The 16,227-nt window shown below is 38.4% G+C and overlaps 2 protein-coding genes across 3 annotated transcripts in view; both read left to right on the top strand.

Annotated features, from left to right (window-relative positions):
• The window catches only part of LOC136249296 (NACHT, LRR and PYD domains-containing protein 3-like), a 33,372-nt gene extending 24,926 nt beyond the window's left edge, over positions 1-8,446 (top strand). For both annotated transcript variants that reach the window (XM_066041254.1, XM_066041255.1), the window contains exon 4: positions 6,793-8,446. In XM_066041254.1, coding sequence (XP_065897326.1) covers positions 6,793-8,438 — 1,646 coding nt within the window. In that variant the 3' untranslated portion in view covers positions 8,439-8,446. The remainder of the gene's footprint in view (positions 1-6,792) is intronic.
• Positions 8,447-8,650: 204 nt separating this feature from the next.
• Positions 8,651-11,299, top strand: LOC136248316 (protein NLRC5-like). Its single transcript, XM_066040106.1, has one exon. The coding sequence runs from the start codon at positions 8,651-8,653 to the stop codon at positions 11,297-11,299; it is 2,649 nt and encodes an 882-aa protein (XP_065896178.1).
• The last annotated feature ends 4,928 nt before the right edge of the window (positions 11,300-16,227 follow it).

Here is a 16,227-nt window from a genome sequence, read left to right on the forward strand (position 1 = left end):
TGTGACATAACAAAATGTCTGGTTTTTAGCAGTTAAATGCTGTTATAATACATGTATTCATCCCATTCCTGTATACAGGCTGGTCTCCATACCATGAACAAAATATTTACAAACTAGAGATGGTGCAGAGAAGGTCAACAAGGTTGTTGCGCTGAACAGCTGCAATATAACAAACGTAGCCAGCTAGTGCCCCCTTACGCGGAAATGTTGAACAGCCTTACTCATCCCAGTCCTTTGACATTGAACCACTACACACTGGAATGATCACTCTTGTCAGGGATGCCAAGAAACGGATGTTTAATATGAGAAATTCCCTCGAGATTCTTTATAAAGAACGGCTTCTTTCAGCTCAGTCCCGGCACTTTTCGTGCTTATTAATCACCCTCCTAGCCTCTAAAGCACTGCCAAAGATGCAATTCTCTTCCACAGCAACTATGACTTCTCTCCACTGCCAGAAGAATGCTGTAAACACACTATACTGAATGAATTATTATATGGTTCACCAGTGCTTGGTTCACCACTATGGCGGACGCATAGGCGATATTTGAAGTTACGTAATGTAGATCATGTGTTGAAAATGCTCTATAGGCAACTTTCACTGCATTTTAGCTACTCCCTTGTTTCTAATTTTTTCTTTGATCCGTAATCCAAAATAAAATTTCTAATTTTCCTTCTACAGTGGAGCCTCAGTTGTGTGGACTCCACTTATCAAGATTCTCAGTTAACCGAACTACGGAAATGACTGCTCTATTAGAGTAGTGACTGTTCTATTAGGGTAATTGATAATACTGATATTTTTAAAAACGTTGTTTATAGTTACATATACCACTTTAGCATGGGCATTCAAAGGCACCACTTGGGGTTTAACTTGCATGTTGTCCGGGCAATATTATGGGAAAGCGGTTTGCCAATGACTTTGATGCCCAGCCAGTTCAAAGAAATGATACACTTTGACTCGTTATATTGAGCGACACAAAGCTTTGTATTGTATGATTTGTTTTTGTAGTAGTAGCTAAGCTGAGTATATTTGCTAAGATAGACTAGTTGGTTGTTAGTAAAAGATAATGAAGGCACTAAATAATTGTTTGGGCCATTGTGGATGTGTATTTCTACCCACCGCGTATCAGCCTTTGAACAGACCATGGAACAACAAAGCTACTACTACTACTACGTTGAAATTTGTTAGTACAATCGCAAGTTTTATAACAATACGTGTTGAAGCATAGTAACATATTACAGGTTTTTGCAATTGAATTCGTCGCCTTTGCGATTGAATTCGTCCCGTTTGCAATTGAATTCGTCGGTTTTGCAATTGAATTCGTCCCGTTTGCAATTGAATTCGTCGGTTTTGCAATTGAATTCATCCCGTTTGCAATTGAATTCGTCGGTTTTGCAGTTGAATTCGTCGATTTTGCAGTTGAATTAGTCGGTTTTGCAATAGAATTTGTCGCGTTTGCATTACAATTCGTCATAAACAAAACGGTTCCAAGAAACCAACTGTTCATTAAGAGATGGATTATTTATGCCGTGGAGAGTTACACTTGAGACACTAGAAGGTAATTGAAGCTGGTAGTACGCGAAGTTGATAGCTGTCTGACAAACTAATTAGCTTGCTCGCGAGTGACCACACCTATCGCGAATGGCGCAGTAGAGTTTGGAATGTTGCTGGAGAGGCTGTCGAGGAAGAATTATTGCCTTATAAAGAGTTGTTTACTACTGTTGTACTTGAACAAGTTCTTGTAGCAGCTGCTACATCATGTTTTCGTGTTTGCTCCAGCTGCCATTCTTGTTACGGACGAATTTAACTGCAAAAGCGATGAATTTTATTGCAAAACCGACGAATTCAATTGCAAAAGCGACGAACTCAATTGCAAACGGGACGAATTCAATTGCAAAAGCGACGAACTCAATTGCAAACAGGACGAATTCTATTGCAAAAGCGACGAACTCAATTGCAAACGGGACGAATTCAATTGCAAAAACGACGAACTCAATTGCAAACGGGACGAATTCAATTGCAAAAGCGACGAACTCAATTGCAAACAGGACGAATTCTATTGCAAAAGCGACGAACTCAATTGCAAACGGGACGAATTCAATTGCAAAAACCTGTAATGACGTTTTAACATGGATAACGTTCTGATGGCTATTAGCCCACGCTATTAAAACCACGTTCGATCTTCAGATGCTACTGTATAAAACAAAAGGGATGAGTTCTCGTTAGTTCTTTCACCTACTAAGTGAGTGCGCCCCAAGTGATATATATCACTTATACCATGGCTGCTTGGTATTTACTGATATATGTGACCGGATTTGCGACAAAGGATCTTCCACACACATCCAATTCCATGAACTTGAAAGACCATAACTTGGTATTAAAGTAACATGTAAACCTGAAAATTTCTCCGTTTATTAATCCATGGTGGTGCTCACATCTGACCAAATTTCAAGTTAATAGCCTTTTCCAATCTAAAGTTACAAATCGTCAAAGTTGGTAAATTGGATGCATGTGGAAGAACCCTTTTTGCAAATCCAGTCACATATATACACCTGCAGCCCTTGGGCTTTGGGTGTACCAAGACACACGGTAGTGTGTCATGCAGCCCAAGAAGCTGGCACGCAACACCCGTGAGTATATTGACAGGAAGAAAGAAAACGCAATTTTCGCACCTCCGTAGCTCTGTGCTGCCTTGATGAAACAAGACGATTTTTGTTGTGGACACTCCCTCCACCTTCAGTACTCCACATTCCAAATTTGAGCGAAATCGCTTCAGGTGTTCCCGAGATATGCAACTTCCAAAATTGGCTTAGTTTCTTCGGGTTTTTTTTTTCTTCCTCTTTTCACACACTTACAAAAACTGCTATATAACGCGAACGCCTTATCTGATTTCCTTGAAATTTGGCACACAGAAGGGGGGGTTTAAAGGCGCATCTCTGTACCAACTTTGGCTGGAATACCATAAACAGACAAAGAGTTATGAGCGATTATTTACGGAAAAATAACACCAATATGTTGTCACGCCTACAGGGTAAACCGCATATGGGAAGAAGCTGAAAATCGGTGGGTGAATAGGTTAACTATTGAACCTCAAACCTTTTGTGGTTTGAAAGAAATCAAGCTAAAAACCAGGAAGATACAACGAAAAAACCAACAGTGTGTAACAATTATGCAACCGAGATTAGCTAATAAAAAAAACGACTACTTGCCACGCCTATCAGATAAACCGCTCGGGGTAATGCTTTGAAATTCGCTGTACAGATGGAGTAATCATCTTAGAAAGGCTCTTCAATGGTGTAGAAGAATCAGACTTAAAGCCACGGAGATATAACACGAAATCCAACTTGGTGTAGCAAGTGCGAGATCGAGATACTCTAATAGAGCAGTCATCCTAATAGACCAGTCACCCTGAACAGAATTCAAGAGATCAGCTACAAACAAATCTCCCTGTAGAGAGATCAGCTTACCTTGTAGAGAGTTCAGCTACAAAGAAACCATCATGTAGAGAGTTCGGCTGCAAACAAATCACCTGTAGAGAGTTCAGCTACAAACAAATCTCCCTGTAGAGAGATCAGTTAGAAGAAGTCACCTTGTAGGGAGTTCAGTTACAAAGAAACCGCCATGTAGAGAGTTCAGCTACAAACCAGTGACCTTGTAGAGACATCAGCTGGAAGAAGTTACCTTGTAGAGAGTTCAGCTACAAACAATTCAGATCAGTTAGAAGAAGTTTTCTTGTAGAGAGTTCAGTTACAAACAACTCACCCTGTAGAAAGATCAGCTAGAAGAAGTCACCTTGTAGATAGTTCGGTTACAAAGAAACCACCATGTAGAGAATTCAGCTACAAACTAGTGACCCTGTAGATACATCAGCTAGAAGAAGTTACCTTGTAAAGAGCTCAGCTGCAAACAAATCACATAATACAGAATTCAGTTACAAACAAATCACCCTGTAGATAGATCAGCTTGAAGAAATTATCTTGTAGATAGTTCAGCTACAAACAATTCACCCTTTACAGAGCTCAGTTAGAAGAGGTTTCCTTGTAGAGAGTTCAGCTACAAACAAATCACCCTGTAGAGAGATCAGCTAGAAGAAGTTACCTTGTAGATCGTTCAGCTACAAACAATTCACCCTGTAGAGAGATCAGCTAGAAGAAGTTACCTTGTAGAGTGTTCAGTTACAAAGAAATCACCATGGAGAATTCTGTAATAAATATATGTATTACATATATAAAATGTACATTTACTGATAAAATCAGAAATATTTAAAGTATTCAACATTTTGTTCTTCCTGTGGTAAAGAAAAAAAGATAGGTTAAAAAAACCTCAAAGCCAGTTTGGGGTATACAAATACAAAAAGAAGTGAAATCTAATCCAAAACAGCCAAGCTGTAAAAAAAGAGTACGGCCCCCAAAAAGGCTATGGTGAAAAAAGATGTGAAATCCAAGGTGGCGGCCAAGAAATGGCTGTGATGGTAGGTTAATGGTAAAAATTTTAATAACGATAATTCAGGTGAATTTTGTGCCAAGACCAAGCAGCACCAAAATTCACCTGATTTGTCGTTATTAAAATTTTTACCATTAACCTGCCATCACAGCCATTTCTTGGCCGCCACATTGGATTTCACATCTTTTTTCACCTTAGCCTTTTTGGGGGCCGCACTCTTTTTTTTACAGCTTGGCTGTTTTGGATTAGATATATATTAGCAAATCCCTCACAGCCGTGGTATAACTGTTAATCATACACAGTTTCAGAGATATGGACTTTTCAGACTTATGGACCACGCCTGGTCCCAAGGGATTTGGATAACTGAGGTTCCACTGTACTTGTTAAGTGAGGTAGGGATCCAAGCAATAAAAAGTAGTGGAACAAGATAATATGTATATGAATGATGTTATAAATGGGAAAATTGCTGTATTGGCATGAATTAACAATTATTTTGTTCAATGCCAAGGTAAGGATTTTCTCACAGAGGTACGTTATAATACCATCATTCGGTCCACTACTTTTTATCACTTGGATCCCTACTTCATATAGTTTAAAGGCACTAGTGTCTTTTGTTACAGCTAAGTGTAGGTTAAAGACCTATATAATGAAGATCCGAGGGCATGGTATTAATTGACTTAGAAAATGTATCGTTCTATATGGGCATATACAGTAGGTGGAGTCATTCTGGGATTGGGTTATATGTCGTACTGAATGTTAAAATATTCACGGAAGACTGAACGTACTTTTGTCGAAGTGTTGAAAAAATCAAAACTCACGCCACTTTCACAAGTTAGAGTTGGATCTGGCACAGTTGGGTGAAACGGCAGTGATCGATAATGTCGAGCCGGGTTAGCAGTAGCCAGTACCTATGGCATCACGGCATGTAAAGGACACACATGTGTCAAAGAAGCAGCTTGTATGGATTTATACGATGGAAACAAGTCGTCACAAGTTGTGCATTCAGTGACGCCACAGTAGCACGAAGAACAGGCACAGTTTCTAATATGGACCCCACCTACATTACCGTAGTGAAAAATAACATTTCTACAAGGAAGCTTACCCATTTAGGTCTTAGTAAAGTCTATCCGTAGTTTAATAAAAGACAAAAACAGCCTTAAAATGCTTTAGAAACAGATGGGTACTAAACAGAATTTTCCGGACTTCTCTGTTCATCATAACAAACGTACATACAACATTAGATTGTGCCTCAATCAAATTCTGTTAGGTACACCTATAAAATGAATAGAGTGGTTAACCACATGTTGGCCCGGGTGACTGGTCACCCACTGCAGGCTATCAGCCTGATTATGCTTGGAGGGAGCATTGCAAATCAATGATCAAAAGTGAAATTTGTGATGCTTGAGGTCTTTTCTGCTAGCAGGTTTCTAATAGTTTTATGAACCTGCTAGCAGGTTTCTAATAGTTTTATGAACCTGCTAGCAGGTTTCTAATAGTTTTATGAACCTGCTAGCAGGTCTCTTAGTGGATTTTAAAGACCTCATTATCCTCCAAAAATCAATATTATGCATACCATTTTCTAAGCTATCATATACACATGCGACCGTGTGACTGTTTTCTATTAGCATATCGAACATGGCTGTTGTATTAAGGTGGCTACTTTTATCAAAGCATCTTGGTAGGCCTCAGCCAACTGGACTATACAGTGTGATCTTTCATGCTTTCATGTCCCTCAATCATTATTGGTCCAACTAGATCATAAAGAGGCTTGTTGCTGATTGTTATTAGTTTGTAAAAGGTCCCATCATGTATAGGTACAGTGTCTACCAACTGTCTATCAGCAATATCTCTGACTTTAGATACACTAAGACTCTCATACTTTTGCCCCTTAATAAGGTAGTTTTTAGAGGCGGCATTTTAGTGGGCACCATTTATTATTGGAGCAATCCCTATTTACGTAAGCAGTACTACTGTACTGTTCAATATTGAAGAGAAAGGTGCAAAAATATATTAGAAACATATCCACCCTACTGAGAATATAACTACACAGCTTATAGTAAGTAATGATGTACAAGCATTCTTAAGTGGTATACATGGAACAATCCAACAAAGAAGCAATGCATTGTATAGACCACAAACATTGTGTGTGTTTTAAAAAGTAGTTGTTTTACATTATATACAGTACGTAGTATGCTTTTTCTTATAATTACAGTGAATCTGTAGATACGCACAAAATGATTTACTCGTATGCATGCATGTAGAGTACCATGTCTGATATCTGTTTACTTTTTTCTTTCAAGTTTTCCATTAGTTTGCTGTGCTTAAATTAACTTATTCATATTTTTCCACAGGAATACCACCAGCAATTAGTGATCTGGGTGAATACTATCGGAATTCATACAAATCAAAAAGGAATAATCCTGTTATACCTAATTGGCCTCCTAATCAAAGAAAACTAAATGTCAGTGTAACTTTGTTTCACTATAAAAGTGGACGAACACAGGAAGAACTTATTGAAATAGCCAAACGTCATGAAGAAGGCGCTTTTGCAATAGATGACATGGCAGCATCTGAACCTGAGGCTAAAAGACCAAGACTTGGTAAAGTGATCAAATGTCTCAATGATATATTTGCAGCAGATCCTGCTGAGCAAAGTGAAAATGGTTCACCACCACAGTATGTTCTAATAGAAGGTGCTCCTGGCATTGGTAAAACCATGCTTGCTAAGGAAATTGCATTCTGTTGGGCTAATGGTGAATTACTGAATAAAGTCACTGTCTTATTTTTACTTCTTCTTCGTGATCCAAAGTTATGGGAGGTCAGGACAGTGAAGCAGCTGGTGAAAATCTTAACATTTGATGGCGCTCTTGTTGACAATAACATAAAAGATTGTACTCGGATACTATTGCATTCTGAGCATTTTCAGATAGGATTTGTATTTGATGGCTTCGATGAATATCCACATGACAAAAACCCATTCATTTTTAACCTTATCACAGATAGGATTTTCCCCAAGGCAGTAGTGGTGTGCACATCACGACCAGCAGCATCACTTCGTTTGCATGAGCATGTTGACAGAAGGATTGAAATTCTTGGGTTTACTAAGGAAGACAGAGACAAATACATTACAAAGTCACTCACAGATTTACCTGACAAAGACAGTAAACTCCAAAAGTACCTTAAGGACAACCCCATTATTGATGATCTTTGCTTTATCCCTCTACATTTAGCAATTCTTATGTACCTATTCAAGCAAGACACACTACCCGAGAACTTAACTGAATTAAACAAACTGTTTGCCATTCATACTATATACAGAAGTATGAATAAAACCCGTGGACAAAGTACATCCAACATTAGTAGTGAGTTAAGAAATCTTCCTATAAAAGATTATAATGTGATATGTAAACTATGTAAGTTGGCTTATGAAGGTGTGACATCTCATCAGTTAGTGTTTGCCTCTGATGAAATAATGCAAAAATGTCCTGAAATTTCTGACGTTCCAGATGCTGTCAATGGATTCGGTTTACTAGAAGCTGTACCACACTATTTTACGATGGAAGCTGGTACAACAACTTCATATAGTTTTCTGCATTTCACCATGCAAGAGTTTTTAGCTGCTTATCATGTGTCAACTCTTCCCAGTGATGAACAACTTTCTTTGTTGCAGCAAACATTTTGGAATGGCTTTTTTCAGTATATGTGGATAATGTATGTTGGAATAGTTGGCGTAAACTCTGAGCCATTCTCACGCTTTATTCACTGTGATATAACATACTCTTACATTAAACGAAATACAATTAGATGCTTGCATTTATTTCAGTGTTATACCGAGGCAAAAAGAACAGAAATGCCAAGTGTAATATCTCTTTTTGAAGATGGTGACATTAGTTTTCATGGTGTATCATTTTTTCCACGTAATTTTTTATTGATAATTTCTTTCCTGTCCAAATCTAACATCGCTGTAAAGCATTACAATTTAATCATTGCTATGTAGTTGGTAGGGATCTGATGAATATGTTGAAACAATGTGTTATCAACAACATGGACAGATTGTCGACTTTAAAATACATTAATCTCTGTTATAATGTTTCGGGTTCATCTCCATGGGTTGTATTTTGTGCTGTTATTAAACACTGCTTAGTTACTAACTTAACTCTGCTTGGGTCTGGTTATTTGAGTGGCATAGAGCTATATGCTAAAGAACTAATGGATAGTCTGCAACAAAATACAACACTGAAGTCATTGACATTGTGTAGCATTGAAATAAACGAGCTGCAAGTAATTAAGAATGTACTCGTTAAAACCAAATGCTCAGTGAACAAGCTCAATATCTCTACCCGACAAATCAGTTTGGAGGAAATCAGTCTAAAGAATAAAAATGTTGTAATCAGCACAGCAGTGCATTGTAGTAGTGAAGCTGAAGACAGAATAATGACTATAAATGTATTATTTGACAAAGAAACTACCAGCACAACTAATTCATTGGAACTCAGTGGGCTAAGGTTGACAGACTACGAAGTGGGCTGTGTGGCATTTGGTTTACAGGATAATCTAACAGTAAAATCAGTTAATGTTTCACGCAACCATATAACTAACAGTGTCATCAGGTATATTGAAGACTGTCTGTTGAATAACAGATCAATAACAGAACTTAATATATCCCATAATGAAATCTCAAGTATATCAGTTAATAACACACTAAAAGAACTGAACATGTCATGCTGTTTACTTGGTTGTGCTGGAGCGGGTTTAATTGCTCAAGCTTTAAGTAAGAATTTGTCACTACAAAAACTTGATTTTTCTGCTAATGAAATATCTGATGATGGTGCAATAGCTGTATGTAAATGTCTGATTAACAATTCTAGCTTACAAGATTTAAATATATCATTTAATAAAATAACCGACAGCGGAGCTGAGGAAATGGCCAACACAATCAGTAATGGAACTAAATTTTCCAAACTCAACATTAGTGGTAATCGTATTACTAGTGAAGGACTAATTATATTTCTGAGGGTAATTCAGTCAAATTCTGCTTTAAAAACTCTATTTGTTCAGTTGAACAATGTCACAAAGTCTGGACTGTTTGAAATACAAAACTGCATTAAAAGACTTAATATATCACTAGAAATTCATGCTTCCTGGAATGATATAGATACTGATCATCAGGTAGCTGCCATCGTGACTAGCTATTACTATTTTAATATATATTCAGAGATAGCAGATACCACAGGTGATGGCTTAAAATGGTCACTTGCACCTTTACAGGGTGCTAATTATGCTTCTGAGCTTCTTAGCAGCTGTCTTCAAGAAAATTCTTCTTTAAAAGAACTTTACTTGCGTTATTGTGTTAGAATCACTTCTGAAGGAGCAAAGAAAATTGCTGAAGCCCTTAAAGTTAATAAAACACTAGTAAAACTTAACATCTCTAACCAATTAATTGGTGATGATGGAGCTATAGCTATTGGTGAGAGTTTAAAGATTAATATTACTTTGCAAGACTTGAGCATGGCAGGAATTTCACTTAGTCCTGAGGGAATAAAGAAGTTTATGAATGCTATCAAGGTAAACACTGGACTTCAAAAACTTGATCTCTCAGACTTTTTACTGCCCTCTTTAGATGCAATAAATGCCATTGGTGATTATCTTCATGATAACACCTCCCTACAAGAGCTCAATTTATCATCAAGTAATACTACTATTGGATTAGACGAAATGATGCAAGGATTACATACAAACACTACCTTACAAAAACTAATACTTTCTAAAAGTTACTTTGATCACATGGGAACTGCCATATGTAATTTGTTAAAACATAATGAAGCACTTCTAGAGCTTAATGTGTCCAAATGTATCATCCGTAAAACAGAATTGAAGGAAATTACTGAAGGACTTAAACTGAACAAGACTTTACAGAACCTAGATATTTCATGTAACAGTTTGTATGATGATGAGATGACATTCTTTTGTGAATGTTTTCAGACTAATTGTACACTAAAGAAACTAAATTTGTCTGGAAATCACATGTACACTGTAAAAATTGTTGGTACTGAAATTGTTCAACTAAGCCAATCACTACAGCATCTAAACATTTCAAAGAATAGGATATCTTATGAATCACTGGAAACCATCAGCAAGTATCTTTGTAACAATAATACCCTGCTAAAATTAGACATGTCAGTATGCGGCATTACCAGTGATGGAGCCAAACTAATTGCAGAAGTTATAAAAGTAAATACAACACTGAAAAAATTGGATATTTCTCATAATCAGGTACATGATGTTGGAATAATCAACATTGCTGATAGCCTTAAAAATAACAAGATCATACAAAAACTCAATTTGTCGTCAACCTGTATGTCCAGTTCAGGTGCTGCACAAATTGCAGAAGCTCTTTATGTGAATAAAACATTACAGAAACTAGATATTTCACATAACACATTGGAAAATGAGGGAGTATCAGCCATTTCTAAATGTCTCAAGAATAATTTTACATTGCAAAAACTTGATGTGTCTTCTTCCAATATAAGTACTTTAACAGTTAACATGTTTGCAGAAGCAATTAAAGTGAATGAGGGTCTCTACACATTGGATCTTTCTGGAAATGAAATTTTCGATGACACATTCAAATTCAACATGACTGTACTGGAAGCAATGCATTTCAACAAATCTATTATTAATCTGGGGTTACCTGTTGACTACAAACATGCAGCAGAAATGAGAGATAAATTAGAGGCAGTAAACAAAGAGAGGGCCAGACAAGGTGTGAATGCTTTATACACCAGTGCTGATAAAGAATACATATTGGATTATCACCGCAAAATGCAAACAGGCTTTGTTAAACTTTCATATCTTTAATTTAACCCTTTTCAATTTTTGTAAGAGTAGTTATATTGTATAACGTGCAGACATATAACAGAGTTTAAAGAATTTAAACAAGATTAATGTTATAGCAATACGTCACGTGCTGCACATTACAATACCCTGGTGAACACTATTTAGAACTAAACACATGCGTACACTCACAGCGTATAACAGCATTGTGTGTGTGCTCACGTTTGATATTTATAGAATGCTGTGTGAATACTTGTTGTTTGAGTGTGTACTGTATAAATAAGGCATGCATAGTGTTGTGCAACACTTATTGTGTGAGGCATCAGCTTGTACTTATGTGACAATCCATTTAATGTGCAAGCATCTAGTCTGTGTACCACTGTCTATTACATGTATCATGTATATACTTCCTTTTGTGTGCATCGTGCCTTGCATATATTATAGTGTTTTTTGCATTGTGCATATCTGGTGCACATGTCTCATTTTCCTTTTTTCTATTTTTCCTCCTGATCCTGCCACACAGCTTTAGGCCAACTCCCTCCATCATCACAGATTGACCACATAGCTGAGATCTCTGTTGGTGCACATCCTAGCACTACCACTAGTGGTGGTCACCCAGTTCCAGTGTCTGCTACCACCAACTTACATCCACAGTTGGCTGATTCGTCAGCACCTTCCTCCAACACCAGCAGTCATCCAGCTCCAACAGCTGTTACCACCAATTCACATCCTCATAGCTCATCTATCAGTTCACCAACACCTTCTTGTCCTATATATAAACCAAGATTTTGCTTTTATCGGTCTCGGCCTCTTACCCATTGCAATGAAACTCTTTGAAAGAATAGAGGCAGGCAGTTTTATCGAGATGGCTGAATTGCTACCAGAAAACCTCAACCTTTTCACCACCACAGATTCAATCTCCAAGATCAAATGTTGTGTGGTCATATAGTGGAATGGCTTCAGTACGTACGTAGCAATAGTGTCTTACGAGCAGCCAGACCGAGTTTCTGATCTCTTGGGCTACCAAAACCTTATCATACTGGCTTCTCAAGACTATGAGGGTGACTTCTGGCTGGGCTATGATTGCCGCTTTAGGCAACAAGTAGCAGCATTCCCTTCTACAAATTGGGCCAGGACAGATTCTTCCTTGTGGAACCGATTTTTCTCTGGCCGAACTCATACCATCCGCTGCAGTCATTACTTTAGTCATGGTCATCCATCTTCAGCCTGATCACTGTTGCATATTATGAATCAACACTCTAACCAAGGACAATTCTCATCTCGTCAATCAGCTTTCCCTTCCAGACAATTGGCTTTTCAGCAAAGGTCATCATCCGGTCAACTGTACAATCATCCTGTATGTTTTAGCTATAACCAGTCTCCAGATCCAGGCTGTCAGTTCCCTAACTGCCGTATATTATTTGCTACTGGTGTCGTTTCAATCCTTCAATTACCAATAAACGCCACAAGGCTTTCTATTGCCCTAACCAATCTCAACAAGGGATAAGGCCTCTGTTTCCTAGCTCTAACTAGTCAACACGCTTATTCTAGCCAGTATGGTTCTCACCGTTGATTCTTGTGGTTACACTTGCTGTCTTTATTGAACTCTGACTATTCTTACATCCATATATAAAATTTATTGTAGTGAGTACTTGAGTTGTCATTGCTTGTTTATCAATTGCATCTGTACACATGTACATGTGCCACTGGTTTATGGGTAGCTGTGTATTTCTTGTAGTGATTGAGTTGTTACTGTTTGTCGATTGCATTTATACAATTCATATGTATAAATGGTTTGTGGGTAGCTGTGCACACCACCACCCCCCACCCAGTTCTGTATACTTAGATTCCTTATTTGTTATTGCATAGTAGTGTACCTTCCTTATAGTGCATTATCTAGCTACATGAACTACCTACATAATGATTCGCCTCCTATTGTTTGCTTAGTTGTGGATCATCTGCTACCGATGCAGGAGAGAAGGCCTATTGCCATCAACTCAGTTCCTTCCTACTTTGACTGGCTCCAGAATTGGAACAAACACATGGAAGAAGCAACTACCATAGTCCTAGTCTCTCTCCAAGCCTGTCAGATTCATACACCTCTTGTTGTCCGCAACTGGTCTAGAGCTTTACAGTCCTACCCATTACAACTCCTATCAGACCTCTTCCTTTCTGGTATCTCGTATGGCTTTCATATTGGCTTCAATAAGCCTCCTTCTCTGAAAAGTACTCGTAAGAATCTTAAAGGGGCTCTTCTGCACCCATCAGTAGTAGATGAATATCTCCAGGGAGAGGTTGACACTAACAGAGTTGCAGGTCCCTTTACTACAATCTCTACTCCAGATCAGCCGCTTTGGAGTAATCCCCAAGCGCAACCAACCAGACAAATGGCGATTGATTTTTGATCTGTCCTACCCTACTTCATAGTGTTAATGATGGCAAACCTCATTCCTTATGCAGCTTGAAGTATGTCACAAATTGATGATGCTATTAATTAAATCATTGACACTGGCCCAAATGCTTTTCTTGCCAAAGTAGATATCAAGCATGCCTTTCGTCTACTCCCTATCCACCCTGCTGATCACCATCTCCTTGCAATGAAATAGAAGCAGTCTATTTATGTTGACACTTGTCTCCCCTTTGTGCTTCAATCTGCTCCAAAACTTTTCAACATCTTAGCCAACCTGCTTTCGTGGATCTCACAACAACGTGGGGTAACGTTTGTAATGCATTATTTAGATAACTTCCTCTTAATTGATCCTGCCAGTTCATCCATCTGTCAACGTAACCTAGACATCTTTACACAAGCATGTGCAGACCTTGGTGTACCACTAGCAGAAGAGAAAGCCAAGAGCCCCTCCACACAGTGACCTTTCTAGGCATTCTCCTAGATACCAATCGCATGGAGATCCGCCTTCCTAATGACAAACTCCAACGTATTCGTACAGAGTTGGCATCCTGGTTGCAAAAAGAATCAGCTACCAAACAAGAAATCTTAGGTCTATTGCAACATGCCACCAAAGTAGTGAAGAGCAGTAGAACATTTGTAGCCCAGATGTACCAGTCAGCTGCTAAACTAAAGAAACTGAAATATTTTACAAGGCTAACACAGTCTTTTCGCTCAGATCTTTATTGGTGGCATACATTTATTGTTAATTGGAATGGGCTGTGCATCTGGCGCAAACCTGATCATACTAATCATGTGTTTTCACCAATGCATCTGGATCCTGGGGTTATGGTTAGGGACCCCCCGATTATGCTCATAATTTTACCTATTATGCTATGCTGCACTGCTCAAAAATTTACCTATCATGCTTAAATTTATGCTCAGTACTTACCTATTATGCTCAAATTATGCCCAATTATTTATGCCTCAGTTACCATGCTCTGCTAATAATTTCCAGTTTACGGATAAATTATAGTGGCTGAAGCACAAACTTACTTGTTAAAATGCATATCACAGAAAAGATCGATATACTCTAATAGAACAGTCAGCTATGTGATTGTTCTATTAGAGTTACTGACTGTTCTATTAGAGTATATCGATCTTTCTGTGAGGGTTATAAGCAAGAATTCATACTGTTACAAAATATCTACCTATTATGCTAGCATTATGCTCAATGCTTTCAGGCACCTATTATGCCAGCATAATCGGCGGGTCCCTAGTTATGGTGCCCAGTGGGAAAGGTGCTGGTTTCAATGGCAATGGCCATTAGAATGGCATCCCATTGGAATCATGGCTAAAGAACTAGTACCAATTGTTATTAGTTGTGCAGTGTGGGGCCCATGCTTTGCTCATAAAACAGTTCTATTTCTCTGTGATAACATCAGTGTGGTTACTGTTGCTGCAAAGGGGTAAATTACTCTAGGGACAAAACAGTTATACATCTCCTTAGGTCTTTATGGTTTTTTGCAGCCACTTTTGACATCAATATTGTGTTACAACATATTCCTGGTGTAGTTAATACTCCAGCAGACATGTTATCCAGGAATAATTTAACACAGTTTTTTCTTTTCTCAACCACAGGAAAATTGCCTTCCGACTCCATTACCACCTCCACTCCTGTACATCATGTCTCCATGGAAGCCAGATTGGGCCTCCCACTCCTTCAGAGGATGGTTCACAGATACTATCACCATGGTATCTCCCCAGCCATCCACGCTACCTACTCCTGTGACCAACAATGTTACCTGATTTTCTGTAGCGGCATTCATCAACACCCCCTCCCCACTACTGAATCTACCCTCCTATTGTTTGTAACTCACTTAGCAACTTTAGGCCTGTCATGTACCACAATTAAAGTATACCTTTCAGCCATTCGTAACTTGCATACTGCAGTGGGACATCATTCGCTTTATTATCAACAATTTACACCACGTCTCCAGCAGGTTCTTAAAGGAATTTAAAAGACACAGGCTTCTTTTAAGTCACCACGCATCAAGTTGCCAATAACATCGAACATCTTCTTGTCTGACATGCTTACTGTCTTGCAACATCAGCCTACATCTCATAATAACCTCATGATCTGGGCAGCATCCTGCTTAGCTTTCTTTGGGTTTTTGTGTAGTAGTGAGCTAACTGTCCCATCTCAGGATACTTACGATCCTTCCTTCCACCTTTCAGTGAATGATGTGGTGGTGGATAGCAGGTCATCGACAACCATAATCCAAGTAACTATTAAACAGAGTAAGACTGATCCTTTCCATCAGGGAGTTAAGCTTTTCTTGAGAAAGACTGATGCTTCCATTTGCCCAGTTACCACTCTTCTACTCTACATGTCATTGCGAGGCAACACTCCTAGACCTTTGTTTATTCTTGAAGATGGACAATATTTAACTCGATCACTTTTTGGCAGTTTCCTGGACAATTTGTTAGATGCACTTCACCTCGTAGTTTTCGAATTGGTGCAGCATCCTCCGCAAGAGCCGCTAATATCCCTGATCACCAGATT

Source organism: Dysidea avara, chromosome 3 (genome assembly GCF_963678975.1).
Source record: "Dysidea avara chromosome 3, odDysAvar1.4, whole genome shotgun sequence".
In the NCBI taxonomy this organism is placed as follows: domain Eukaryota; kingdom Metazoa; phylum Porifera; class Demospongiae; order Dictyoceratida; family Dysideidae; genus Dysidea; species Dysidea avara.